Here is a 27,605-nt window from a genome sequence, read left to right as displayed (position 1 = left end):
TCAGCATCTCAGCCACACACCCCCAGAACCTCACTCCTCATTAGCTGGGCCTGTCCTCCTCACCGTTTTATCCAGCAGGCCTTGACAGTGTATTGACCCAGCATCAAAATACGCCTTTCTTAGAAATGTGACTCTAATTAGAAATGGCTTATAAATCTTCATTGAAATGAGCATTATTTAGAAAGATGCATCTAAACCACATACAGGGGTTCCCCCTCCCTGCCTTGTCCTTAGCTGTGTTTCTCTTCCAGAAAAGCTCACTGGCATATTTTAGCAAGAGCTCAAGAAAATGCAAATGTCCTTGTCTGTGGTCACGGGCGAAGCAGTCACATTCTTGTTTGCATCGCCTACAGCTAAAATTGCCACTTTCCTTTTTCTGCCAGAGCCTTTTGAATATACTCTTTAAAAACTGTGCCAGCAGACACCCCTTTTAGAGAGATACTCGCCTACTGCCCCTTCTTACTGCAGTCAACCAGGCTGATCTTAAGAGCACAGAGGATCTCTCTAGTTAGTTGGTCCTGGATTCAAATCCTAACTCCATCACCTACTTCCTGGGTATCTCTGGGCAAGTTACAAAACTGCCCCAAGCCTCAGCTTCCTAATCTCTACTAACAGGGACAATGACAGCATCTGCCCCACAGGATTGAGGAGTTAATTTTAATAATATATGCAGAACACAGCAGATGCACAATAGACGCTTAATAAGTGGTAGCCATTATTTGCTCTCTAGAGTCATACGGCAAGGAGGGAGCCTCCGAACTGCCACGTTAGAGTTCCTGGTTCTGCATATGAATATCAAGAAACTAGAGAGGTTAAGTGATTTGCCCAAAGTCACACAGCTAGGTAGGGAGAGAGCTGATATTTGGGTCAGAACTCCTAATTCTGGGCAAGGGCCACACCTACCCCACCACTGTTCAGCACCCTGGAAATATCTTGCCATGGAAAGCCATAGTCTGGGGGAGGGGACAATGTTCTAGAAGGAGGAAGAAGATGTAAGGCATGGCACCCTCCAAAACCAGTATGGCTTACAAGTAGACCAAGTAATGAAAGATGAAGCTGGAAAAGTTGGCAGAGACCAGATCATGGAGAGCCTTTTAAACCTTATTAAAGATATTAATCTTCATTTTGAGGGCAATGGAGGGCCATTAATTGTTTTAACCAGGGAAATGACACTTGCAGTGAAAGAGAATGGGTTGGAAGAAGGTCAGAGTTAAGGTAAGGAGGGCAGTTAGGAGGCTGGTGGAACAGCCCAGGCTAAAGACGAGGGCATCCTGGATGAGGGAGCATCTTTGGGGAAGGAGGCAGTGTCCATAGAGCACCTGCCCTGAGGCAGCTGTTTGAACACAAGAGGCGATGGAGGGGGAGAGATCAGAGATGAAGCTCGGGTTTCTGCCTGAACAATTGGGTACATGATGGCATCATTTATTTAAATGGGGAATGTTTCACCATCAGATAAGCATTCAGCTGGGGAAAGGTATTCAGGACTTCAGTAGCCCTGTACTGCCATGGTTCTCAACCTGGGACAACTTTGGCCGCCAGGGGACATTTGGTAATATCTTGATGCATTTTTGGTTGTCACAACTGGCATCTAATGGCTAGAGACCAGGGATGCTGTCGATATCCTGCAATGCCCAGGACAGCCTATGGGTCCCAAATGTCAATGGTGTCAAGGTTGAGAAACCCTACTCTGCTGAAATTCAAATTCTTAAAAGAAGTAAAACATTAGAGCTTTCTGGTTATTGAAAGGTTTAATGGGAATTCATGGAGCTAAGTCCTCCCTAATGTGACAACCCTCCAGGGTAGAAACTTGGATAACTTTGCGAACGGAGAAGGAGAGTGTGTAAAGGTTTGTCTACCGGAGCTCTGTGGGAGAGCATTTAGTCAGACAGGGTACCAAGAAAGAACTTGTTCCCTGCGGGAGAATGGCAATACACCCCCTCATCCTGATGCATGAGAAAATAAGTTCCAGCCATGGTTCAGTGTCTCCTATCACCCCAAGTTCACATCCAGCCAACGCTGCAGATGCAGATCACATGGCTTCACTGTACCTTTCTTCCTATGATAGAACTTGTTTCTATCTCCAAGCTCTTAAATATTTTTCACCTTTCTTTTTGGTACTTATTTGCCACCTTGACTCATGGTTATTTATGAATTTTCTCTCCAACAGAATTGTGGGTTTCTGGAGAGAAGCCCCCAAGTCTGATTCATATTAATGCCTCTAAAACATCTGTCACATATATTTAATAGACACCCCAGAAGGTGACCTTGACCCTGTACTAGGCTACAATGGGACGTCACTTTCTGTTTTTTCTGCTACTGAGCTACAGCCAACCATGGACCCCTTGAAGCCCCTGACAATACTGAACCCATTCCAGAAGCCATCCCAGCTGTATAATCTTCCCACTTTGTGAAATCCAGAGATCCCAAGGCAATTCCAGGCTTGCAAGTAGATCACCAGACAGAGCTAATTTTTTGTTTTCGGTACGCGGGCCTCTCACCGTTGTGGCCTCTCCTGTTGCGGAGCACAGGCTCCGGACGCGCAGACTCAGCGGCCATGGCTCACGGGCCCAGCCGCTCCGCGGCGTGTGGGATCTTCCCGGACCGGGGCACGAACCCGTGTCCCCTGCATCAGCAGGCGGACTCTCAACTACTGTGCCACCAGGGAAGCCCCAGACAGCTAATTTTTGAGTTATTAAATAAAACTGCCTACTGCATAAATTCCAACTTAGACAGAAGTACATTAGATCAAAGTTGAGCCCGCAAGAAATTTTCTCGGCAGAGTTTGAAAACAGGAATTCAGAAGGGAAAATGCCACCATCTCGTGATAGAAGGTATCCCATTACTGGTGATTATGATTTTGAATTTAACTGTCAGAAAGATCTCTGAGAAAAATACGTTGATTTGTTCAGTCCAAGCAAGGTTTAATTGGCTTCTGTCAGATTTTATGTAAGTGCTACTAGCCACCGAACCCCACATGGATTCTGCAGCTTTTGAATTTTTTTTTTTTTTTTTTTTTTTTGCGGTACGCGGGCCTCTCACCGCCTTGGCCCCTCCCGTTGCGGAGCACAGACTCCGGATGCGCAGGCTCAGCGGCTATGGCTCACGGGCCCAGCCGCTCCGCGGCACGTGGGATCCTCCCGGACCGGGGCACGAACCCACGTCCCCTGCATCGGCAGGCGGACTCTCAACCACTGCACCACCAGGGAAGCCCTGCAGCTTTTGAATTTAACAGCTGATGGCTGAGTCGTTTAGAGGCTGCAGGAATGCTGAAAGGGGGCCAAGAATAGGTCTTTTTCTACAGTTGTGCAAAGGCTTGTCTAACCAGAGATTCTTCAAGCCCCCTGCTCCCCAAACGGTGAAAACACAGGAGGGTAGGAATAAAGATGGTGCATATTCCACTGTCTTGGCTCTCCATGTTATTCCCTGTATTTTTCAGAATTTCCGGAAGGTTGTCCCATGTTATTGTCTTTTCACTTCCTCGACACCTAGTATCATGCTTAGCACATCCCTGGAGTATATAAATTTCAGGTGAATATCAGTAAATACCAGTAAATATCAGGTGAATGAGTGAATGTTTCTTTTGGCAGCCTCTACCCTTGCCCTGACCCCCACAGCTCTTTGGTGGATTCTGTGCTGTTTTTTAAAGTACTACTGTGGGGCTTCCCTGGTGGCCAATGCGGGGACATGGGTTCAAGCCCTGGTCCAGGAAGATCCCACATGCTGCAGAGCAACTAAGCCCGTGCACCACGACTACTGAGCCTGCGCTCTGCAGCCCATGTGCCTAGGGCCCGTGCTCCGCAACAAAGAGAAGGCACTGCAAGGAGAAGCCTGCGCACCGCAACGAACAGTAGCCCCTGCTCATCACAACTAGAGAAAGCCTGCTCGCAGCAACGAAGACCCAACACAGCCAAAAATAAAAAATAAATTTCTATAAAATAAATAAATAAATAAAGTATCACTATGGACAAGTGCCCTTGACATTCCTAAGCAGTTGTGGTGCAGGCTAGGGGATGTCTCTCTTTTTTAGGTTACTGTATTGCTTGGGACCCCCAATGTTTGATTTTTTTGTGAAGTCATTTGTGCCAGTTATTTTTGATTAGTCAGCCAGACACCCATCTCCAATACCTTCACCTGTCTCTTGCCCCGGTTTCCACACTCAGGTTAGATACACATTCTCCCAGCCATTCTTGCAGTTAAGAAAAGGCAGGTGACACTGCTCTGGCAAATGAGACATAAGAGGAAATATGCTGGGAAGTTTCCTGGAAATTAGGCAAACTTTATTTGCCTCATAAAAGGGGCAAAAATAGCTCTTACCCTCCATTTTTTCCTCTTTCTACTGGAATATGAATGTAATGGCTGGAGATGGGGCAGCCATTCTGTGACCATGAAGGAAAAGAACCTGCCAGCCCCAACATTAGCGAGGTCTTCCTGAACCAACACCGGCAGGCATACAGCTCCAGACTGCTTATGTGAGAAAAATAAATTCACATTTGTTTATGTCACTGCTTTTCGGTTTTTCTCTTACTTGCAGCCAAGAATGATCCTATTTGTACACAGGGTTTTCCTTTTTTCTTACTTCCTTCTGGTTCTCAATGGGATTCAAACATGAGCAACGGGACTGGGCTGAAAGTTAAATCCAAGGGACTTAAATCATGCTCGGGGCACTCGCTTTCCTACAACTAGGATTTTTTAACTGGGTCAAGCATTTCTGCCATCAGAATGAACTCTCTCCTGCAAGGCACTTTATCCTTCATAAAAATATACTCTCACACTAGTTCTTAAAAATATCCCTAGACTTGCTTCTTCTCCTCTACCCTTAAACTGGGACTTGGCCTCACTAATGAGGGACACCCCCTCTGTGCCTTTACAGTTAATACTCAGCTTTCTCCAGACTTCATATCTGGGCTATGTCTTCAAAATGGTAATGGAGGCACATGTGTCCAGTCAGAGAAGAGAGAGGAGCCTGAGTCATAATAATAACAACTGTCATCACTTATTGGGGAGTTCACTGTGTACCAAGTATTGTGCTCAGTATTTCAGATGCATTATTTTATTTAATCCTTCCAAAAGATGTATGTAGCAGATCCTATTATTATTCAGCCCATTTCACAGAACCTCATATTAGTGTCAAAGAGGGGAGTCGAGCCCACCTTGTCTGATTTCAAAGGCAGAGCTCCTACCTGGTCACTAGGTTTGCATCACATCAACTAGGCTCTCTGATGTGTTTCTTCTACCACTCCTCTCCCCGCCCTCGCCTCCCCATGCGTAGCAGCTGCCTCTTCGCAGATGAGTGAAAGAGCTCGCTTCATTTTGTCCGGCATAAAGAAAGCGCCTATCATTCTTCCTCTGTCAGGAGGTAATGAACACACGCCTTCCCCGCACCCTGACTTATCACGGAGGGAGCCGACTGTCACATGGGCCTGCAATTAGACACAGCAGGATTTGCCGAGGCAAGCATCGCCAGTCCAGAGCGCCAGGGCATAAAGAAGACAAAACAAAACAAAGCAACAGCTTAAATTCTGCAATTGTCTCAATGCAGTAACAATGGAGCCAGAAGAAGCTCTTGGACAGAGAAAAGGGCTCGTTACTATTTTCCTGGCCTGAGTCACGAGTTATAATAAAAATGAAGGTGCAGCTGGCTGGGATTCTTCAGAACTGAATCTCAAGTGGTTGTCAGATCTTTTATTTTATTTTATATTCCAAGGTAATCATTGATTCAGTGCAGGGTGGGGTGCAGTCTCCGTGATTAGAGGCCAGAGAAATTACCCAGCACGGAGCCCACTTCGAACAAGGACCAATGACTCACCACTTACATCTTCAGGCCCCAAGCTCTCCTATCTGGACAAGGAAGAAAATCGTTTCATGTTGGCGGTGACGTGTATTGTGCTGGGAGTCGAGGTTTCTCTTGCTGGGGGAAACCTTTCCTTTTCTGATTCCGGGCAGACCAGCTGGATAGGGGGCTGAACTCTGAGTAACTCCATTCTCACCATAGGGGTGGTGGCAGTGGGGCGATAGGGTGGATGGTAGGGGACGGGGGTCAGTGATGCTCAGGCCAAGGTCTTCTCCGTACACGGGACTCTGCATAGCTTTCCCCCTTCTCCCTGAACCTGCCAACTTAACTCTCAGCAGAGAACTAGACCCTGGCACGCTTCAAGCCTCAGTCTACTCAGATGCAAAAGGGGGTAATAACTACACCTCTTTCACAGAGTCAATTAAAAGATCAAACCACACCATGTCATAATGGCTAACATTTCATTGTATTTACTCTGGGCCAGGCCCTGTTCTAAGAGCTTTACTCATATTAACTCACCTAATCCCCACAGAACCCTATGAGACAGAAGCATTTTTAGCTGGATTTCATCCATTCTAAGATGAACATTTTCTTTCCCCGTTTCAACATCTCTGAAACTGGGGCGCTTCTTGTAATTGAAAGTAGGTCCTAGTTTAATCAGTAGAGTTTTCTTTCTTAGTGGCGCTCACACAATATTGTGATGCCTCTTGAAACGGAAGATGTCTTAGATAAAACACAATGTGACTGTTTCACAGAGGAGGAAACTGAGGCACAGAGAGGCACTGATTTGCTCAAGGTCCCCCACATAGCTGAGTGTCAGAGTTGGGGGTCTGAACCCATGTTGTTTGCTGAAGAATCTTTTTTTTTTTTAATTAATTAATTTATTTTTGTCTGCATTGGGTCTTCGTTGCTGCGTGCGGTCTTTCTCTAGTTGCGGTGAGCGGAGGCTACTCTTTGTTGTGGTGTGCCGGCTTCTCACTGTGGTGGCTTCTCTTGTTGCGGAGCACAGGCTCTAGATGCACGGGCTTCAGTAGTTGTGGCACGTGGGCTCAGCAGTTGTGGCTCACGGGCTTAGCTGCTCCGAGGCATGTGGGATCTTCCCAGACCAGGGATCGAACCCGAGTCACCTGCATCGGCAGGCGGATTCTTAACCACTGTACCACCAGGGAAGTCCCTTTTTTTAAAAAAAATAATTTTTGAGAACCTCCTCTTTTAATCACTAAGCTAGGATATCACCAAAGCACCCAGTCTAGTTCCTGGCTGTTTCAGGATCTGCCCAAACTAAGGATGCTTCTTTCCTCTCTGCCACCAAGAGACAGAGCTTATGTAAAGGATTCCACACCCTTAGAGTTTTTGCCAAACGCCGTTCCCGCATTTCCATTCTAGAACATGGAGGGGGTGTTCTAAGTGCCCCTCTCTTTTTTAGTCTCTTCTAAAGAAGAAAATGTGGGTCCATGATAATCTACACATGCCCTGCTCCCTCCCTCCCCTATGGCTAATCCCATTAGATTTCTCTTTTGCTTCCTTGGGCAACAAAGGGAAAAGGAACCCCCTAAACAGCTTAGGGCGCCCCATTTAGGGCAGGCTAGAAGGTTTCCTCAACAAAAGACATTCAAGCAGGGGATCTGCATACATTATTTACACTCCTTCCATCGAAAAGTCCACATGAAGATGCCGTGCAGGGAAGGGTCCCATCATAACATTAGTTATGATAAAGCAACTTCCATCCCCATGAGAAGGAAAATGGCCAGCTTCAGTGGGCTGCAGGACCCTTTGGGGGTTTCCCCACAAGGGTCACCTATTACACCAGCGCACGGTGGACTCACAGGAAGTGGCATTACCACGTCGCCCAGCTGGCCTCACCTTCCTCCCCTAGAAGCCAGATCCTTCCTCGGATCACTCCTCACTGGACATTTACCTGGCTGCCTGGTCTTTGTTGCTCTCTTTTTATGTGGCATTCCTCTGTTCCCCACCCCTGCCCTGCCCCCAACCAACAAACCTGAAAACTATCTGAAGCCAGTGAGCACGCCTTACACCTTCCCTTTGCATCCCCCGTGGTGTGTGCTAACCACTATCACCGTCTGCTTAGCACGGTGAGGCAGGGAGGGCTTGAACTCGCGAGCCAGAGAACTCTGATCTCAAACCATTGCTCTGTGCCTTGCTGACTGGGTGTCCTTGGGTAAAGGACCTGTCCTCAGTGGGCCTTGGCATTGCCATCTATCGCACGAGGAGGTGACAGTTCATACCGCCAAGTGTTCTGGATGGTTGTGAAATATCACATGTTAAGACTTGAGCTCAGAACCTGGCACGTGGTGAATATTCAATACATGCCAACCCTCATCATCACTATCGCCACTGGTATTAGTGTGTTAAACCAATAAAACTGCAATTTGTTCTTAGTGTGATTTACACCAGAAGTTGATGCCAATCTCTACGTAGTTTCTTGGGACTGGCCACTTTCTAGTCAGTCTGCTTTAGATTAATCAACGCTTTACGGTAGCTCTAAAAAGTTGCAATTTCTGAAGGCGTGATACTTCAAATGTGGGCCAGGGACACCCTAGGGTCTTCATTATTTTCTAGCCGGTGAGGCGGGGGCAGCAGGATTTCCATGAGTTTTGTGCCTGAGGTCTTGTTTATCCAACAGCCCCTGGAGGCCTGCTTCCCATCTCTTGACCTCCTGGAGTCCTGCCTACCCTCCCCTCAAGAAAGAGATGATCATTTCAACCTCTGCATCTTCCTCCACCTTCCTCAATGTCTCTAACCCAAGATGGAAAACTCTATTGCATTTACTTGGCTACATGACCTCTTCCCTCTCCAATCTCCCCCCACACTCGCCCCACACACGAGTCTGAGCTACCTGTCCTCTGCATTCCCACCGCACCCAATGATACAGCCCCAGCACATCATTAATCACCCTGCATTACAATAATCTGTTTCTTATCTCTTTTACTTCCCATCCCAAACAGACGCTTTTCACGAGAGCAGGTATTGAGCACACAACAGAAATTCAGTGCGTGCTTGCTAAATGAATGAAACCACATAACGAAAACCTAGGAAGTGCTGACTGTGTGTAAGACGCTATTCTCAGTTTTGGACATATCATTGAAGGCTCACAGCAATCCCATGAGCAGGTATTATGATACTCCCATTTCACAGACGGCAGCACTGAAGCAGACAGGTTCCGTAACTTGCCCAAGGTCACAGGGCTGCCAAGAGGCAGATCCAAGGTTCAAGCCAGGCTACTTGGGTCCACCGCCCACATGCTCACACTCATCGCTGCTCCTGAAATTTCCACCTCATTCCTCGTTCCTTCCTTCCTTCCCTTCCCCCACTGCTATGCTGGGAAGTTTTTTCCCAGAGGGGGCTGCTCTGGATAAAACCCACTTCCGGGTAGCTTTCTGAGACAAAAGGAGACACGTGAAGACTGCAACTTGAAGAGTGAGCTCATTAAGAGGGCTGAGCAAACAGCTGTGTCAATTCTTAGGCAATATCAACGGAAGCTCAGGAACGCTTTGGACCACCACGTGAGCACGGGTGAGTTTCTCTTCTGTGCCCTGACTTCCCCCCAGGCCCTCCTTCCTAGGGCAGGGCCTTGAGCCACAAGATATGCCACTGTACGTGGACCGCTGTGGGCCAGTAATTGCCTTTGACCCTCTCCCACTGTTCAGCTACCTTGGCCAATTAGTGGTAATATGGGCGTTTGCAGATACAATAACAAAGACACACTTAACAAAGACATAACGGGCCTGCCCAGTTGTGATCATTTAAAAACAGAAACAACTTGACTCCGACACTAAACACATACTGATTTTTCTCTGTCTTTCAAACCAACAACAGTATTTCTTGTCCCATATACACATTATCAAGTGTCAGCATCTCCATGAACAATTTCCGTATCTTACTCCTCACACTGTTTCTGCCTAGTTGGTGTTCCTGTTCTCATTTTGCAGACACGAGCAAATAAAGGCTCAGAGATGCTAAACAATTTATCTAATCTCAATAGCTGCTGAGACGCAAAGTCAGGCTTCAAACCCCAAAGTCTGACACCGTAGTCTCTACAAAGAGAAAGGATGTGCACATACCCTAAGCCCAGCGGATCTCCGAAAATAATTTCTTCGATGGCAAACCTACAATTCATCTTAATTTCTTCCTGATGTTCTACAGTGTCACTGCCGATTTATTCCATCACTTTGGAATTACTGGCTAATAGGATGGCCCAGCTCCCCGTTCTGGCTGGCGTTTTCAGTCTTCACGAGTAACCAACCACTGATAGCAACGGGGATGTTTCCCAACAATTTAATTACACTGTGATTCTTCTTTCTCCCCTGTCCCTTGTTGGTCTGGAGGCTAATTCCTATTTTTCGTCTTGAAAACACGACTGCTTTCACGAGAGAGGGGAGACTCACCTGCGTTAGATGATCTGAGGCATAAAAGGGCCAGAGGGCCCCTGAGGCAGGGGAACTCTGTATCTTCTTGGTGGCTGGTACCTTGGTCATCTTGGAAATCCTTCAGGCTTCCCTGTGTCCCCCAGGGAAGATGTGTGTGTGTGTGTCTGTGTGTTTTCTTCCAGAATCTTCTACCTCAGCAGTCACTGGTGTCAGGGGCTCCAGCAATTTCTCCCCGACTCGCAGGTGCTAAAGACACAGACTCCAGACAGGTTTCTGGCTGGGGAGGAACGGGAAAGCAAGTCTTCTGGGCTCCCCACCAACAGAATAAGGAAGTCCCGGCAGGGTGAAATCAGGCAAGCCTGGACTTACTTTTTAGACAGTCACAAACTTTCATGAGTTTTTCCCCGCTTGGGAAGGGGATATCTTTGTCTTCTAGAAACAAAAATAAAATATGAACTAAAAAAATAAAACTCCACTGACAAAGTCTGAGGGGGGCCTACGGAGAGGCCCGCAGACACCCATCCTGAGGCTGAGCGCCCGCGGAGTGGGAGCGAAAGCCGCGGCTAACTGCAAAGCCGGGGGCCCACTCGGTCGCCTGGCAACGCCACGCCCCGTGGAGGGCTTCCTCATTGGCTGGGTTTGGTGGGGGCGGGGTCGCGAACTCTCCCAAGCCGTTGGGTCCGTGGCTGGGAGCGGGCGGCTGGCCGGGGGAGCCACTTTCTCCAAACTCTGGTTTCTCCTCTCAGGCCTGAGGACCTTGACCCTTTGTCTCCGTCTAACTACAAGCGACTCCTTCCTTCCAAACTACCCTGTCCTGCCATAGCCCGCCAGTGATTTCTTGTGCCTTGGGGTGGGTAGATCAATGTGGGCCTTCAGCCCTGCAATCACTTTAACCTGAAATTTCTCTTCTTTATCCACCTGACACACACACCTATTCATCCTTCAAATCCCTCATATACACACCCACACACACACACATATACATACACACACAAATGTATACATACATACGTCTATGTGTGCATGACAATTAAGTGCTTGGAATGTGCTAGGTACTGTGCTAAGTGTTTTACATACATTAACTCAGTCCTCACAGCATGTCATTAAGGAAGGTACTTCCTTACCCTCTTTTACAGACTAGGAAACTGAGGCACAAAGAGATTGACATCTTTAAGGTCACACAGAAAGTGTGTGAACTGGAATTCAAAGCCAGACCTGTTTGATTCTAAAATCCAACCTCTTAATCAATAAGCCTCATGACCCTGGATAAGATGCCTAATGTGGCTGAAGCCTGGCTTCCACTTCTTTCAAATGGGGAAAAATAACTTTACCACAGGTGTCAAGGATTAAAACAGATCATTATGTAAAGGCTGAGCACGTGAGGAGTCCTAGTTAAGTGGCAACTGTTATTACGTCCTGACACCACATTCCCAGGAAGAATTAGTCATTTTTGCAGTGCAGTGTTCATTTCACACCAGATATTAATACTAATATTTATTGAGCACACGCTCTGTGCCAGGTGCTCTACTGAGCACTTTACATTAACTCATTTAATCCTTCCAGTAGCCCTACGGGGTCGGGTCCAGCTTGCAGATTGATTGCACGTGTTCTGATTTACACACTTTATCCTTGGCATTATTTCACACTGGTTCAATCTGACTCTTATTTCTAACCCTTGAGCTGCTGAGGATTATGATGTCACCACACAATGACCTCACCTTCTCTTTAGAAGGCCTTGCTGCAAGATGACCCTCCAGAGAATACAAAAGGCCCAGCCACACAGCTCCAGATGCTGATGCTTAGAAGTCGTTATTTTCCTGCCATTGTGCGAAGACTGAGTCTGACCTTTCTTTTTACAGGAAGTTTGGGTCTTCCTGCTTCCTTTGTGGGCAGCATTAAGCCATCAGCAAGCACTTTCAGAAGGATGCAGATAAACTGAATTGTGTTCAGAAGATGGGGCTGGGGATGAGAGGGGATGAGAAAAACAAGATAGAATGAGAAATGTTCAGCCCCAAGCAGAACAAAGGGCTGTCTTCATACGGCTTTGAGGGACAGGCTTGGCAAAGAAAAGCTCATTAGTTTTGTCTGAGCCCAAAGAATAGGAAGAAGGTTTCGGCTCAATATGAGGAAATACACGGCAGAACACTGGTTTAAAAGGCGTGAGTTCTGGAGTCTGACTGGCTTGGCCAGGGAGCAGCCTCGATGATCATCTCATAGGTCTATGATGAAACCAAATGGGTAATTCATGTGAAGAACAACACCTAGCAAAAAGGAAGTGCACAATTAATGTTAGCTCTTTTTTCTTTTGTTATTAACACCCACCTGTCAGAGCCATGCAAGAACTGGAAATAGAAAGGGCTCTAGAATAGAAAAGACCTGTTTTCAAATCCTGGCTGTGTCATTTACTGGTAATGAGATCTTGGTCAAGTCATTTCACCTCTGCAAGCCTCAATTTCATCATGTACTACATATAAATAGTAATGGTGATGCCCACTTTGTACAGTTGGGAGGACTAAGTGAAATGATGAATGTATAGAACCTAGTATCCAGCAAGGGCTCAAGGCATGCTATTAGTAGTTCCCTTTTAGGTTCGTGAATGGGTATGTTCCATAGAGAGAGAATGAGCTCCCCAGCACTAGAGTTATTCAACCCAATAAGGTCACATTCTAAGGTCCTGGGGGTTAAGACTTCAACATATGAATTTGTGGGGAGACACAAATCAACCTATAACACTGAGCTGCCTCAAACTAAAAGCTCACACAGTGTTGGATAGATGTTGCCGTGTTTCCCTCAAAACTGTAAAATCTTCCTATCTTCTCCTGTGAATTTTCTGTGGCACCCTGGGGTGCCTCGGTGCACAGTTTGGGAATCACAGGGCTACAGGCCTGTTTTCTTCGAGCTGAGCAAACTTTTTATGCAAGAAGTTAACAACCACATGAGTAGACATAAAAATAACATCTAATGGGAGTTTGTTAATACCTTGCCTCCTGGCCCCTAAGGTAGGACGTCTCTGGAGCATGTTCTATAGTCCCCCAGAGGTCCCCTTCAGGACTGCCTTGGGGCAGCCCCATTGCCTGTAGCAGTTGCCTGCTCACCAAGCACCCAGCATTAGCTTCTTCCCTTTTCCTGTTGCACTTTCCCACTCCCCTTCTGGTGCTGCCTGGATGGCCTCCCAAATATACCCAAATTCTTGTTCCGAGATCTGCTTCTGGGGAACCCAAGCTAGGTCAATGTTGGCTGGGATAACCAGGAGGTCAGACTAAGTCACGTCTGGAAATCTTCCCTCTTCCTCATCTCGTGACCTGGACTTGCTACCTTCTTGGGTCCCCTTGCCCCATAATCACCTCCTTACCTCTGCTCTCATGGATACATCTCTAGAAGTTTCTGGATATTCTCTGTATCCTTTAAACACGCAGAGGCCAATGTGTTTTCAGATATGCAAATATATCCCCCAACAGGGAAATATTTGACAACTCAGATATGAAGTGATTGTTTAAATCTTAATTCCTGGTTGATTTATGCAAAATAGGAACTGAAAGACATGAAGCGACGGGTGTTCTCTCCTCCCAATTCACCAAAAAGAAAGGCATGTGAAGGGATTAAAAATGGATGTATCAAGTAGAAGAAAAATTTTGGATTGTGTCGGATGCCAGCTGGGGTAGCCGAAGTAAAATCTCCAAATCTGCTGAACACCTGAATTTCAGTCACTACTACAAACGTCTGGCATTAAAAACCTATTCGAAAAGTCATCACTTTCTGAATATTTTTAATATACTTGTCTGTGTTGCATTTAGCACCCAGAGGACTCCTTCTGGATATTTTTACTGAAATGTCAGCACTGGATTTACAAATTATGGGGCCCAGGGAAAAAGTAAAACTTGGGGCTCCTGTGACACCTGGTAGCTGGCAATCTATTGGTGAATTGCTGCCAGGATGAGATATCGCTGGATAATGTCTATTTGCACTACGTCCCCGCTTCCTATACCTCATTAGGTTAAAGAAGGATGACTGCCTGCTACATGGCCCCTTGGGGGCTCTATGGCCCCACCCCATCCCTACCCTATTCTCCAAATTACACCCCAGGGGGAGGGTGGTGAATTTGAATCTTTGTAAACAGAGAGAAGAAAATGCAACGTTAACCTCTCTTTCCTCCCCTTTCTCTTTAATTTGGTCCACCAGACCCAGCAACAGGGGATGTGGTATGGTCTGTAGGAATATTCTTCGTGAATTTCCCCCACTGGAGATCTAGGATGTGGTGGAAGCTACCTCCATAGATAAAGCTTTCCATTCCTACACTCTTCAGCACACCACCTGCTGGGCTGCAGGACAGATCGGAATAAGCGGATTATGAATCCCATTTTACCAAGATAGAAATTGAAGCTCTTGGGATCTAGCACTTTGTTAGTGGTGTAGGTTGCCTGAGAATCCAGGTTTTATGATTCCAAATTCAGCAGCCTATTTCAGCACTCTGCCGCAATGGCTTCATGCTTCAAGGTGTGTGTGTGTGTGTGTGTGTGTGTGTGTGTGTGTGTGTGTGTGTGTGTGTGTGTGTGTGTTCGTTCACACAGCAGGACAACCTAGGGTTATCTCTGCAAGGCCCGCCAAAACAAGGGATTTCCAAGCCACCTGGAAGGTTTTAATTTCTCTAGCCTTCTGGGGGAAACCTTTCCTTTAATATCCACATAAGACATCTCCATGGGCGTGGGGAGAGGGATAAATTAGAATTTGGGAGTAGCATATACACACTACTATATATAAAATAGATAAACAACAAAGACCTACTGTATAGCATAGGGAAATATACTCAATATTTTATAATAACCTACATGGGAAAAGAATCTGAAAAAGAATATGTATATATATGTGTATATATACATGTACACAAATATATGAATCACTTTGCTATACACCTGAAATTAACTTAACATTGTACATCGACTACACTTCAATAATAAGAAGAAGAAAAAAAACACCAAAAAAAAAAAAAAAGAAAGGACATCTCCAACATCCACCCACCCCCATCCCAGGTAGGAAAACACTCCCCTGCCAGGTAGTCCCAAGATTTCCAAGTAGCTCACAATTTCCTGTTCAGCATGCACTCCACCCTGCTTCCTACCTGTATGGGTAGAACTGGGCGTCCTCCACACCCATGAGATGTATTCAAGTCCTAAACCCTGGGTGCCTGTGAGTGTGACCTTGTTTGGAATAAGAGTCTTTGCAGAAATAATCAAGTTACAAAGAGGTCATACTGGATTAGGGTGGGCCCTAATCCTTTCTTACAAGAAGAGTAAAGTTTGGACATAGAGACAGAAGACACACAAGGAGAATTGTAATAGGGAACAACAAATCTGACTCCATATTAGATCTGTTTCTTTTACTTCAACCTTTGTATTCTATTTCTCTTGCTACAAGTTAATCACTAAAGTAACATAATGGCCCATCTCGGAGAACCCTGCCCACATGCCTCATTGTAAAACTAAAATATCTTTGTTCAGCTCACAGGAAACCACCTGACCCAGCCCACCTGTGAATGGCTGCAGGGAAGAAGAAATTAACACATCCCCTCCTGCATCTGGCACAAAGCAGGAGACAGATGCAACCATTTATGTCCTTTTCACTTTACCTTCTCACCTCCCCCCTCTTTGTTCTATAAAAGAGACTAGCATCCAGAGCCTGGAAAGACGGTTCTCTAGGACATTAGTCCGCCATCTTCTCAGACCCCCGGCTTTCCAAATTAAGTCACTATTCCTCGCCCCGACACCTCATCTCCCAACTTACTGGCCTGTTGTGTGCTGAGCAGAACAAGCTTGGACTCAGTGACAGAAGGCCAGGTGACAACAGAGGCAGAGAATGGGGTGACGTGTCTACAAGCCAAGGAAGGCTGTGCACTGCCAGCAATATCCAGAGAGGCAAGGAAAGATCTTCCCCTCGAGCCTTCAGAGGGAGCACGTCTTTGCCAATGTCTTGATTTTATACTTCTAGTTCCAGAACTGTGAGAGAATAAATTTCTGTTGCTTTATTGTTTTTTTGTTTTGGTTTGGTTTGGTTTTTTTGCGGTACGCGGGCCTCTCACTGTTGCGGCCTCTCCCGTTGCAGAGCACAGGCTCCGGATGCGCAGGCCCAGCGGCCATGGCTCATGGGCCCAGCCGCTCTGTGGCATGTGGGATCCTCCCAGACTGGGGCACGAACCTGTGTCCCCTGCATCGACAGGCGGACTCTCAACCACTGCGCCACCAGGGAAGCCCTGTTTTATTGTTTTAATTCACCCATTGCATGGTAATTTGTTACAGCAGCTCCAGGAAACAAATACACCACCCATTTTGCTTCAGCTTCATTTCCCTGTTGGCCCCAGTTTATTTATACCCTCAAAATGCTACTTTCCTAAACCTGCAGTATAGTAGCATTTTACTAAAGGTTGCAAATGGTAGAAGAAGACTGCACAGCTCTGCGGACTCAGTAACTTACAATTAAATACTAGGCATCACTGAATTTTCAGTTAAATACAAATAAAGTTCCCAGGTGATTCTAACACATAGGTAGGGGTAGGAACCCCTGCCATACATCCTGTTTGTAAGCTGCCTTTGCAAACATAATAAAATATCAACATCCTCCCATGTCTACAGATGTGTTTTTTAAAACATGTTTCTTTAAATGAGTGCTTGCTAAAATAGAGCTCCAGCGTGTGGCCGTCCAAGAGTTTGTCCAACCAATTCCTTATTCTTGGACAGGGACCAGTCTGTTCCTGTCCTGGATGTACAATCGGGTAGTTTCATTCGAACAGGATGATGTTTTGTTGATTGCAGAGACCTGAGATCAACATTAGCTGACCATCCACACCTCATTATGAGGGCCTAGTGCCAGGACACATAACCAAGACCTCACGTAGTAGACACGTGCCACTTTTGCCCGTCGAGAATGCACACTTCCAGTGGGGAACGGTCCTGCCCTGCTCTGATCACAGGATTCTTGTTAGGGTCACAGGAATGAGCTTATCACCCGTGCCTGGGCAATAATCCCATTTTCCCCTGAATACAGCCTCAGCCTCCCTGGACTCCCAGCTTTATCTCCTCCGTGTAGTGACTGCCATTCTGTTTCCCTGGGCTGCACTTTGGAAACCCTCACCAGTCAGCAAACCCAGGCAACTACAGGACTCACCTTGTTTTCCGTTTCCGGTCTCTCAGAGATTACTATCCTTTATTGCCTGATGTCTAACGTCTTAAAACCCTTGGTTTATATTTATTGTCTGACTTTTTTAGTGTCTTCAGGCAGAAGGGTGCATTCGACTCCTGTAACTCCATCTTAGCCAAAAAGTATAGGACTGTATAGTGCAATAGCTGAAGTTAAGTACTCAACAGATAGATTTAACATATCAGACAGAAGAGCATAGAGATTATCTTTGGAGAGGAGCGGGGAATGGTGACTGGGAGTGAGACCCAGGGAGGCTCTGTGCTGTTGATAATATTCTACCTGTTGATCAGGGTGGTGATTCTCTGATTATGTTCACTTCAATGCTGTACATTATGAATTCTGTATTTTTCTGTATGTACGCTATACTTCAATAAATAAGTTTATTTTAAAATACATTAAAATTTCAACAATAAAACAAATTTTCAACACTTGTGTGTGTTTTTTGTTTTGTTTTTTTTGCTGTGCCATGCAGCATGTGGGATCTTAGTTCCCCGGCCAGAGATTGAACCTGCACCCCCTACATTGGAAGCATGGAGTCTTAACCACTTGACCACCATGGAAGTCCCTTCAACACTTGTTATTGAGGGCAGATCTTAAGAGTCACACCAGCATCCAACATGCTATGGGCTTTGGAGTCAGAGCTAGTTTCAAATCCTATGTCTACATTTACTATCTATGTCACCTGGAGTCCTGTCATCACCTCTACAAACCCCAGTTTCCTCTACACATAAGTAACGGTAATACTTATAGGGTGGATATGAGGACCAAATGAGATATTTTATGTAAAAATATTCCAGGCACATAGTAGGTTGTACATAAATGTTAGTTTCAACTCAAATATCTATTAATAGGAAATTGGTTAAATAAAATATGTTACATTCTTACAATGGAATATTGATCAGTTGGTAAAAAAAAAAAAGAGGTCATGCTATATGTATTTCTATGAGATGATCCAGATGTTAGTTAGGGTCCCAGGAAGACAGAGGTGACGCAGTCAAAGGGGGATAACAGAGGAGAGTTTAATTAAGGGGCTACTGCCAAAGGTGTAGGCAAAGTTAGCAGAAACCGACAGGGGATTGTGCAGTCATTCAGAGCTGGCAACAGTGGGGAGCTGTTACCAACTCTAGACCTGAAGGGACAAAGGGAGGGAGCAGTGAGCAGAATGAGAAGAATCTGCAGAAGACGGCTATCCAGCAACAAAGCTGTAGCCTTCTGAAGGGGGAAGCAACCAACCATAGCAAGCTGGCACACAGGGCGCAGAGAGGATGCCTTCCTCCTGCCTTCTTATCTGCTGTAGGTGCCTCCAATCTACAGACGGACTCCAACTGGCAAGACCCAGCTGGATGCTACAGGACAAGGGGCCCACTTGTGCAATTCATATAGGTCAGCTTCCAGAAGGACAGAGTACTGTGGAAAAGAGTGGAACATGGATTGGGCAGAAGTTGTGCAAATAGAAAACATTATTCACAATCTTCAAGTTGTATTAAGTTTTTTTTTTTTTTTAAGGGGAGGAAAACGAGTATATCGTATGTTACCTTTTTATTAGAAAGAGAGAGAGATTGGAATGATACACAAGAAATTGTACCAGGGGTCACCTTGAAGTGGGGGAACAATAGCATGTGGGAGGGATTCGGTGTGGGAGGGTGCGTGAGTCACAGCCCAGCAGGACACACATGGCAGACTCAAGGTGATATGGAGACAGTTTATTTACAAAGGGACCATTTACACAGGTGTAGGTGTCATGGAACATAGGAGCAAGTGCAGGAACCAAGAGCTAGGATCAATGAAACTGTGGCCATTTCTAAGGGACAAGGGGAAGGAATGGTTACCAGCTCCTTGAAGGAGAGAGATCACATTGGGAGGGCTTCCTTGAGAGCAGTAATGACCTGTAGTTGAGGCACACAAGCAGTCTGAGGCAACCTTGCAGGAAAGGTGCCCTAAACACACGCTGCTACTTTCCTCTGATCTCCTGCCAGTGCCGCCCATGGGCTCAACCCCCCTAGAAGCCAGAGGGCATGAGAGCCTGTTGGTACCATAGAAGTGGATCTGGAGGGGTAAGCAGAAGACGCATAACTTACTTTACACTGGACAGGGTTTTTCACTGTTTGAATTTTTCCTACCCCATGCACAAGTAAAAGTAAATGTCAGTTCCCTTCCCCAGCGGGCACACAGAAACAGAGAAAAGTGTAATCCCCTGAAAAGAAGAGGGAAGGACAAATGGCTTCCTATTCCAGGCAAAGCTTGGGACAACAGTTTCTTCCTCCGGGGGCCTGGCATGCTACACGAGGCTGCTAGATTGATCATTACCAAGATGAAGTTGAAATGCCCATATTTTTGTGTATCTGACCCCAAATGCATCTCTTCGCCCGTGCTGCATTTCCCCCCTGCTTTTCTGAAAAGTGACAGCTAAGAATTTAGTTTACTACTATTGTTTCCTCTATCTCTTTCCCTCCTTCCTCGCTTACACCTCTCTCTATGTTTTCCCTGTAATTTCTTTTGATAACTTATAATTTTGAACTCACAATTCATCTAACCATTTGGGAGGCAATTTTCCTGCTCTTACCTTCTTCCAGCCGTCACTGTTTAGACAGTCTGGGTGGGGTGGCCCAGTTTTCAATTTCCTGATAACATCTTCCTTGAAGAGACTTTCTCTGCCTTCTCTCTCTGGCTTTGTCCTCTGCTGCTGTCTGCATTCTGCTCAAGGACAGCCTCAGAAGTGCACAACTGTTCCTTGTCTTGCAGTCTCCCGACTTCTGGCACTTTGGTAGAAACTGTCTTTCTTTCTCTTAGCTTCAGTGACACTTCTTTCTCAATAAACTATGCTCTTTCACACAGGTGTTGAGGAATATGACACTTGGAATATATAATAGCTGTATTCTAACATATACCTTTATCAGACAGTAGCTAAAAGAAAAAAAGGAACTCACTGAAGTGGAAAATCCATTCAAAGGATTTGCGTATCTGCCAACCCCAAGCCATCCCCTCTCTGCCCTGCCCCTAACTATGTTTTCTGATTTTCTGAATTTTGTTTGCAAACTTTCTTCTCCCACTGAACAATCACGGAATTAAAACAAACCTTTTTCCTCTTACCTTTACAATAACACTTGTTGGTTGTGGGAAAACTACAAAACACGAAGAATTAACAAAAATAAAAGTGCTAATATTATTTGGTATATTTCTTCCAGATATTCTTTTGAGAAGGGTTTTAGAAGTGTACTTACTTTTCAAAATAAAAATAGGCTTTAAGAAATTTTTGACTGTAGAAGTAACATAGGTATGTTTATAATTAGATGCTAAAAAGTATACACATTTTATATATAGATTCATTTGTATTATTTTTTAGATCCACACATAAGTGACATTATGTAGTATTTGTCTTTGTCTATCTGACTTACTTAGCTAAGTATAATATTCTCTAGGTCCCTCCATGGATAAAAAAGGAAAAAACTGAGAATTAATTTTGTTCATAAGATAAAAAAGAGTATACATGTGGAGAAAAACTACCATAGTTCCCCTAGCCGGGGATTATTATTTAGTCTTTTAGTATATACAATTCCATATTTTCCCCAGATACATCTATATCTTGTCCCTTCTTTTTTGTCAAAAATCAGATCACATTAAATATACTAATTTTTAAAAAACGTACTGACATCTTTCCCTGTCAGTGAGTACTGAGTTACACTATTAGCTTACATACTTTCGGTACCACAATGAGAAATACATTTTAAACTGTGATCCAGTACAGTGTATGTACAGTACATATATAATTGAGATAAAAGTTTCATGAACCACTACTCACCACTATTATGTATGACGTACTCTGTTATTTTCCATTTTATTCTCTTTCATTTTTAAAAAATGCTCGTTATGACCCAGTAAATTGATTTCAAGACCTACTAGTGGGTTGTGACTTGCATTTTGAAAAGCATTCTCCTACGTCACAATTTCAATGGCTTTTCTGTATTTTGAACTCCAGAGTTTACAAGTTGTGTGGGATCATAGAGGAGATCTTGTCCAGCCTCTTCTTTTTATAAGCAGAGGAGTGAAATTTTTACTTTCCCCATAGCTGGTACAAGAATTTCCCTCAGGAAATTTTCTTTGTTTACGGAAATACCTTTGTAACTGCTTGTAGAGGGGAAGCTGCTGTAAAAGGAGCAGCTGAACCACTTTCTGCAAGAAATAAACAAATTTGGGATGGAGAACATCGAGCCACATGTCAGAGAGTGTAGAAGCTGAGTTAAAAAAACAGAGGACTTTTAGAAACAAGAATATCAAACACCGAATTTCTGTTATTTGCACTGCTGTGCTGTAACCTCATCTACTCTCTCAAGTGTTCAGTAAGGCTTAATATTACTCGGGTCTCTTTCCACCAAGTGATAGAAATACAACTCAAATTGGATTAAGAAAAAATAAGCTAGGAGTGTTTATTCGCTTATGAAATTGAATACACCAGGCAGGGCTGGATTCAGGGCCTTAAGTCATGTCACTGACGTTTGGTATCTTTTTATATCTTTTCTTTTTCTCTTGGTTCACTCCCAGGTATTGACTCCCAATAGTTTTCTCTAAAAAGACCCAGGGCTAATTCTTATTGTATGGACTGGGACCATTTGACCATCTTTGAACCAATCATTGTGGCCAGAGGGATGGAATGCTCTGAGTGGCCAGGGTTGGATCACATGCTCACCCTTGGATCTAGAGATGGTGTCACATTCACAACTTCTTGGTTTGAGGTGGGTAAGGAGTGGTTTCCAGAAAATTGGGTTCACAGTGGGAGAATCAATGGTGGGAAGCAAACGTAATATATTGAATACATGCTCATTGACACAGTGCCTCACGGGAGCAGTTTGCTTAGTGGAGAGTAAGGAGCTGAATTCCGCATCTGTTTGCCCCAGTGTAGAAATGGACTCCCTGAGCAGCACATCAAGATGAGCCCTAAATAAAACTAAGAACAAAAGGAAAGTATTCCTGGTATTTCACAGAAACCTTGGGGAGGGCATGACATTTTTCTACAATTTGTACAAAAGGTATCCATACCAATCTTGTCTAGCTTTTAAAGGAAAGAGGATCCCTGAGGAGATGTGGATTGCATAAATGGGAAAACTGAGGCCCAGAGAGGTTCTGAGACCTGCCCAAAGTCACACAGCTAATTTTTATTCGAGCCTACACTGAGCACAGTCTCCTGCCATGGCTCAGCAATGTTGTCTCCACATGACTCAAGCAGAATTCCCTCTTATATGCTGCTTACATCAAAACTAGAAATGTCCAAAAGCCTTGTTCCCCTGGCAGCTCTTACCCTTATGAGCCCCTTGCTTGACCTTGGGGCTGCCTGGGCGCTCTGCATGGACTTGGAAGGAAGAGCTTGTATGGGAATGGAGGAGTCAGGCTCCAACCTCTTTAGGAGACTGGGAACCCAGGTGTCTGAAAAGGAGGCTTAAGATGCAGGGCCTGGGACTTCCCTGGTGGTCCAGTGGCTAAGACTCCATGCTCCCAATGCAGGGGGCCCGGGTTCAATCCCTGGTCAGGGAATTAGAGCCCACATGCCACAACTAAAGATCCCACATACCGCATCTAAGAGCCGGTGCAGCCAAATTTAAAAATAAGAATAATAATTTTTTAAAAAAGATGCAGGGCCCAACAAGAAAAGCAAACCAACTGGGTAGGGTCAGTGGAATAAGCAGGAACGACCAAGAGAAGATAAATGGCTAAAGAAAGGGGATAGATATTTATAACGTACTTCCTATTACCAGGTATTTTGCATATATTATTTTACTCAATCTTCACAAAATTTTTCATTTCAGGGAATGAAAGGGAAGGGGAGGGAAGGGAGTGGCTATCAGCAGGGGCCATGCTGTGAAGGGCTTTGAATTTGGTTGCATGAGAGAGTGAATGAATGAATGGAGTTTGTATCTGTATTACTTTATTGCTGTAACAAAGTACAGCAATACTGGGGGCTTTCAACAGCAGCAATTTCTTGTTTTACAGTTCTGGAGGCTAGAAGTCCAAGATCAAGGTGTCAGCAGAGTTAATTCCTTCTGAAGCCTGTGAGAATCTGTTCCAGGCCTCTCTATCCTAGCATCTGGTGTTTTTAGGGCAATCCTTAATGTTCCCTGGCTTGTAAATGTATAACCCCGACCTCTGTCTTTATCCCCTCACGGCATTCTCTCCATGTGCATGTCTGTGTCTGTGCCCCAAATTCACCTTTTTATAAGGATACAATTACATTGGATTAGGGCCCACCCAGTATGACCTCATCTTTAATTACATCTGCTAGACCCTGTTTTCAAATGAGGTCACATTCTGAGATACTGGGGGTTAAGATTTCAACATCTGAATTTTGTAGTGGGGCGGGGGACACAGTTCAACCCATAACAACGGCTAAGTGGAATCTTGAGAAAAGCTGAATTTAGCAAATTTAAACAGATTACTTTAGGGCCTCTATGGTGATGTCACAGCCTCGCGGAAAAATCTCTCACACTCCTCCCGTTGAGACGTGGGGCCTCTGTTCTCTCCCCTGGAGTCTGAGACAGAGTATGGTGGAAATGCTATGTGACTTCCGAGGGTGGATCATAAAAGGCCATGCCACTTCCACCTCGTTTGCTGGAACACTGGGCTGTACCTAAGAAGTTTGAATACCCTGAGGCCAGCCCTCTGAGAAGCACGTGGATACTCTCTGGCCAGCATTCCCAGCTGAGCCCACTCCAAAAGTTATCCTGTTGAGACGCCAGACAGGTAAGTGAAAAAGCTATCTGGGAACTGCACACTCCAGCCCCAGCTGTTCTAGTCCCAGCTGGTAGAGGCTTCTGAGGTAAAGTCCCAGCCCTCGTGGAAGAAGGACAGGTAGTTCTGGCTGTGCCCTGTCTGGAATCTGAGCCATAGAATCAGTGAACATAAAAAATGTTTCTTGCTTTAAGCCACTAAGTTTAGGCTGTGTTATCAGCATCCCCCAGAGAAACAAAACCACTTCCACCTCTATCTCCATCTCTCAAGTCCAAAGGCAGCTGTAGGCAGAACTTCCTCTTTCTCAGGGGACATCAGTCTTTTTTTCTCTTGAGGCCTTCAACGGATTAGATGAGGCCCACCCACATTATAGAGGGTAATCTGCTTCACTGAAAGTCTACTGATATAAACATTAATCTCATCTAAAAAAATACCTTCACAGCATCACCTAGACTAGTGTTTGACCGAATATCTGGGTACCATGGTCTAGCCAAGTTGACACATAAATTAACTATTACATACTGGTTTGTTACACAGCAGTAGCTAACCAGAACAGCCCCTCGCAGCCTCTCAGCTTGCTGCTGCACTGTGTGACTTTCCAAGTGGGTGATAATAAGTTACATTTTCCAATTTTATTTGGTCAAATTTCCTGCCCTCCTTCCCTCTCCCTCCCCCTTTTAAACAGAGATCTTTCGGGTATGTTGTTCTGCAGATCACATGTTAAGAATCTTGAGTGTAGCAGTTAAGAGTCCCTGATTTGGAGTCTGACAGAATTAGATTCAGTTCTTGACTGTACTAGCTCCTAGCTGTGTGACCTTGAGTAATTTAGTAAACCTCTCTGGGCCTCAATATCATCATCTATAAAGTAAGATAATCATACTGACCTTGGTGCTATTTTGAGGAGTGAATTAAATGAGCCATGGGAAGGGCTCAGTCCAGCACCTGGGCACACATTAAAAAAAATTCATTCATTCACGAGTAGACCCCAGAGTTTACCAGTCTGTGGTGCTGCATTTCCTTTTAAGATCTTCATTATGAGGCTCAAGCTTCCATCCCACTCACTTTCTAGAAGATTCTCCCCCTCCCACTTTCCCTTTCTTCCTTTCTTTCTTTCTGTGTGTGTGTGTGTGTGTGTGTGTGTGTGTGTGTGTGTGTGTGTGTGTGTGTTTCTCTTCCTCTTTTTCTTTTCATTTGTAAAGCCAGGCTTCCCCCACCGGGGAGCGCATGCATGTTTCACAAATTCATCTTGCTTGTCCCTGCGGCCAGCCGCGGTTCTCTGGACCACTGCTTCACGTTTCCCACGAGACACTGCTCCTGCTTTAGCTGCCCTCCTTCAGCCTCCAGCTGCCGCTCTGCCCTGCGCACCTCCCCTCAAGAACGGGACAGACCTTGCTGCCCACGGTGGCAGCGAAGAACAGGCTGCAACTTTTATGCTGACTTGACAGTGTTCCAGGGCGGTGGGAGGGGAGCGGAAGTGAAGTGTCGGCTTCTAACTGCGACTGGAGGGAACGTGCTCAGAGACCAGAGCCCCGACTCGCTGGACGCTTGCGGACTCCACCCCCCACACTGTGTCAGTGCACCCGGTGCTCAGGGCATTGCCTGCCTTGGGGTTCACACCTACCGCCCGGCCTAAGACCCACCTCTCCGCATCCTCATTGTCTGACCTCATTCCAGGGCGATGGGCAGTGAGAATTTCCACTACCTTTAGGAACAATCTGGCCTGAATCATCAGGGAGATGATGTATGCCCTGTGGTCCTCTGTATTAGTCAGAGTCCCCCAGAGAAACAGAATCTATAGGATATACACAGTTGACCCTTGAACAACATGGATTTGAGCTGCACGGGTCCGCTTATATGCAGATTGTTTCCAATAAATACATACAGTACTACATAATCAGTGGTTGATTGAATCTGCAGACGTGGAACCATGGATACAGAGCGCTGACTACGGGGCTTAAGCATCTGCATATTTCGGTATCCACAGCGGGTCCTGGAACCAATCCCCTGCGGATACTGAGGGATGGCCGTATGTGTACATACATCTATCTATACGTGCAGAGATTTCTTATAAAGGATTGGCTCACGTGACATGGAGGCTGAGGAGAACGTACCCAGAAGAGCCAGCCTGAAGGCCTCAGGTCCGGAAGAGCCAATGCTCTAAGTTCCAGTCTGAGTCCAAGTCTGAAGGCAGAAAACTGATGTCCCAGCTCCAGGAGAGTCAGGGAGAGACAGAGAGAGGGATAAAGAGAGTCCTTCTTTCTACTCAGCCTTTTCTACTCCTGAGGCCTCCAGCAGATAGGATGAGGCCCACCCACACTGGGGAGGCTGATCTTCTTGACTCACTGATTCAAATGTTACTCTCACCTGGAAACACTCTCACAGCCACACCCTAAGTACCTGGGCACCCCACGGCCCAGCCAAGCAGACACAAACGATTCCCCACCACGCTTCACACATCCGGGCCCAGCTGCCCATCGTCGGCACACCCTGAGTTTGCAGGGCATCCATGGCCAGGCCAGTCCTCTGCCGTGCCTCCCCTCCACGCGAGGGCAAGTGAGGTCTTAGCGCCATCCATCCTCCGTGCACATCTTTACATGTTGACACGCAGCACCTCATCCCCTACAAACAGCTGCTCAAACAAGAACTCACACAAACTCCCCAGAACCTGCACTAGTTTAAAGGCTTAGAACATCTAAATCCACAGAAAGAAGGGACACGTTGCCAGGGAGAAAGCCGGTTCATTTAACTCCCATGGAAAGAGAAGAGGCATTGGAATTAGTTGAACGTGGATTCAAATGCAAGTCTTGCCCACACCTGTGCAGTTTCTGCTCCTATGAAATGGGGACGGTCTCAGTCCCTGCTTTAGAGAGCAGTGGTGAAGATGACATGACAAACACTTAAAAAGGTGCCTGGCACGTAGCACATCCTCAGCAAACGATGCTGCTGCTGTTATTACTATTTGTACTACTTTTAATATTACCAGATTAAAAGTAAAAGTACTACCAGAGATTCTGATGCCTTAAGATCAACAGGGCCACAATATTCTTGACCACAAGTCAGCAGGGAAGGGGCCCCTTATCCCTGTGATAAAGTTTGGAGTTGAATTGGAAATATTCTGAAGTCTGTTCTAGCAGCCTTTTGTTGTAAGGGAAGAAGCCTGGGTTTGGGGTTCTGACAGGTGACACGGGTTTGGACCACAGCTCTGACTCATTAGCCATGTCACCTTGACCAGGTGATGAATCCCTCCAAAACCTCTGTTTTCACATCTGTAAAGTGGGGATACTGATGTGGGTTGAGGACAGGAATGGCAACGATGTAGGAGAACTATGGAGCAGGGAGATTGTCACACTGTAGGTCCTCAGAATCTGGGAGCTTTTTAATATTGTCATTGTACCTTTTTTTTCCTAGACACAATTCAACAACCCATAACGGACACTAAAGTGACCACTTTCAAGTTGCCCCAGGAAGACCGTGGTATGCTCTGCAATCCTAACCCCAGAGGAGTACTCTGATGGATAGCC

The 27,605-nt window shown here is 45.6% G+C and overlaps 1 protein-coding gene across 6 annotated transcripts in view; it reads right to left on the bottom strand.

Annotated features, from left to right (window-relative positions):
• CCDC60 (coiled-coil domain containing 60) overlaps positions 1-27,605 on the bottom strand; it is a 271,219-nt gene that overhangs the window by 160,248 nt on the left and 83,366 nt on the right. For 3 of the 6 annotated variants that reach the window (XM_067700773.1, XM_067700780.1, XM_067700779.1), the window contains exon 1: positions 10,198-10,729. The exons of the other annotated variants lie outside the window; for them this stretch is intronic. In XM_067700773.1, the coding sequence (XP_067556874.1) occupies positions 10,198-10,287 (90 nt within the window). In that variant the 5' untranslated portion in view covers positions 10,288-10,729. Of the gene's footprint in view, positions 1-10,197; positions 10,730-27,605 lie in introns of those variants that run through there. 6 annotated transcript variants of the gene reach the window in all.

Source organism: Pseudorca crassidens, chromosome 12, assembly GCF_039906515.1.
Source record: "Pseudorca crassidens isolate mPseCra1 chromosome 12, mPseCra1.hap1, whole genome shotgun sequence".
Classification (NCBI taxonomy): Eukaryota; Metazoa; Chordata; class Mammalia; order Artiodactyla; family Delphinidae; genus Pseudorca; species Pseudorca crassidens.
This window is presented reverse-complemented; position numbering and strand designations above follow the sequence as displayed.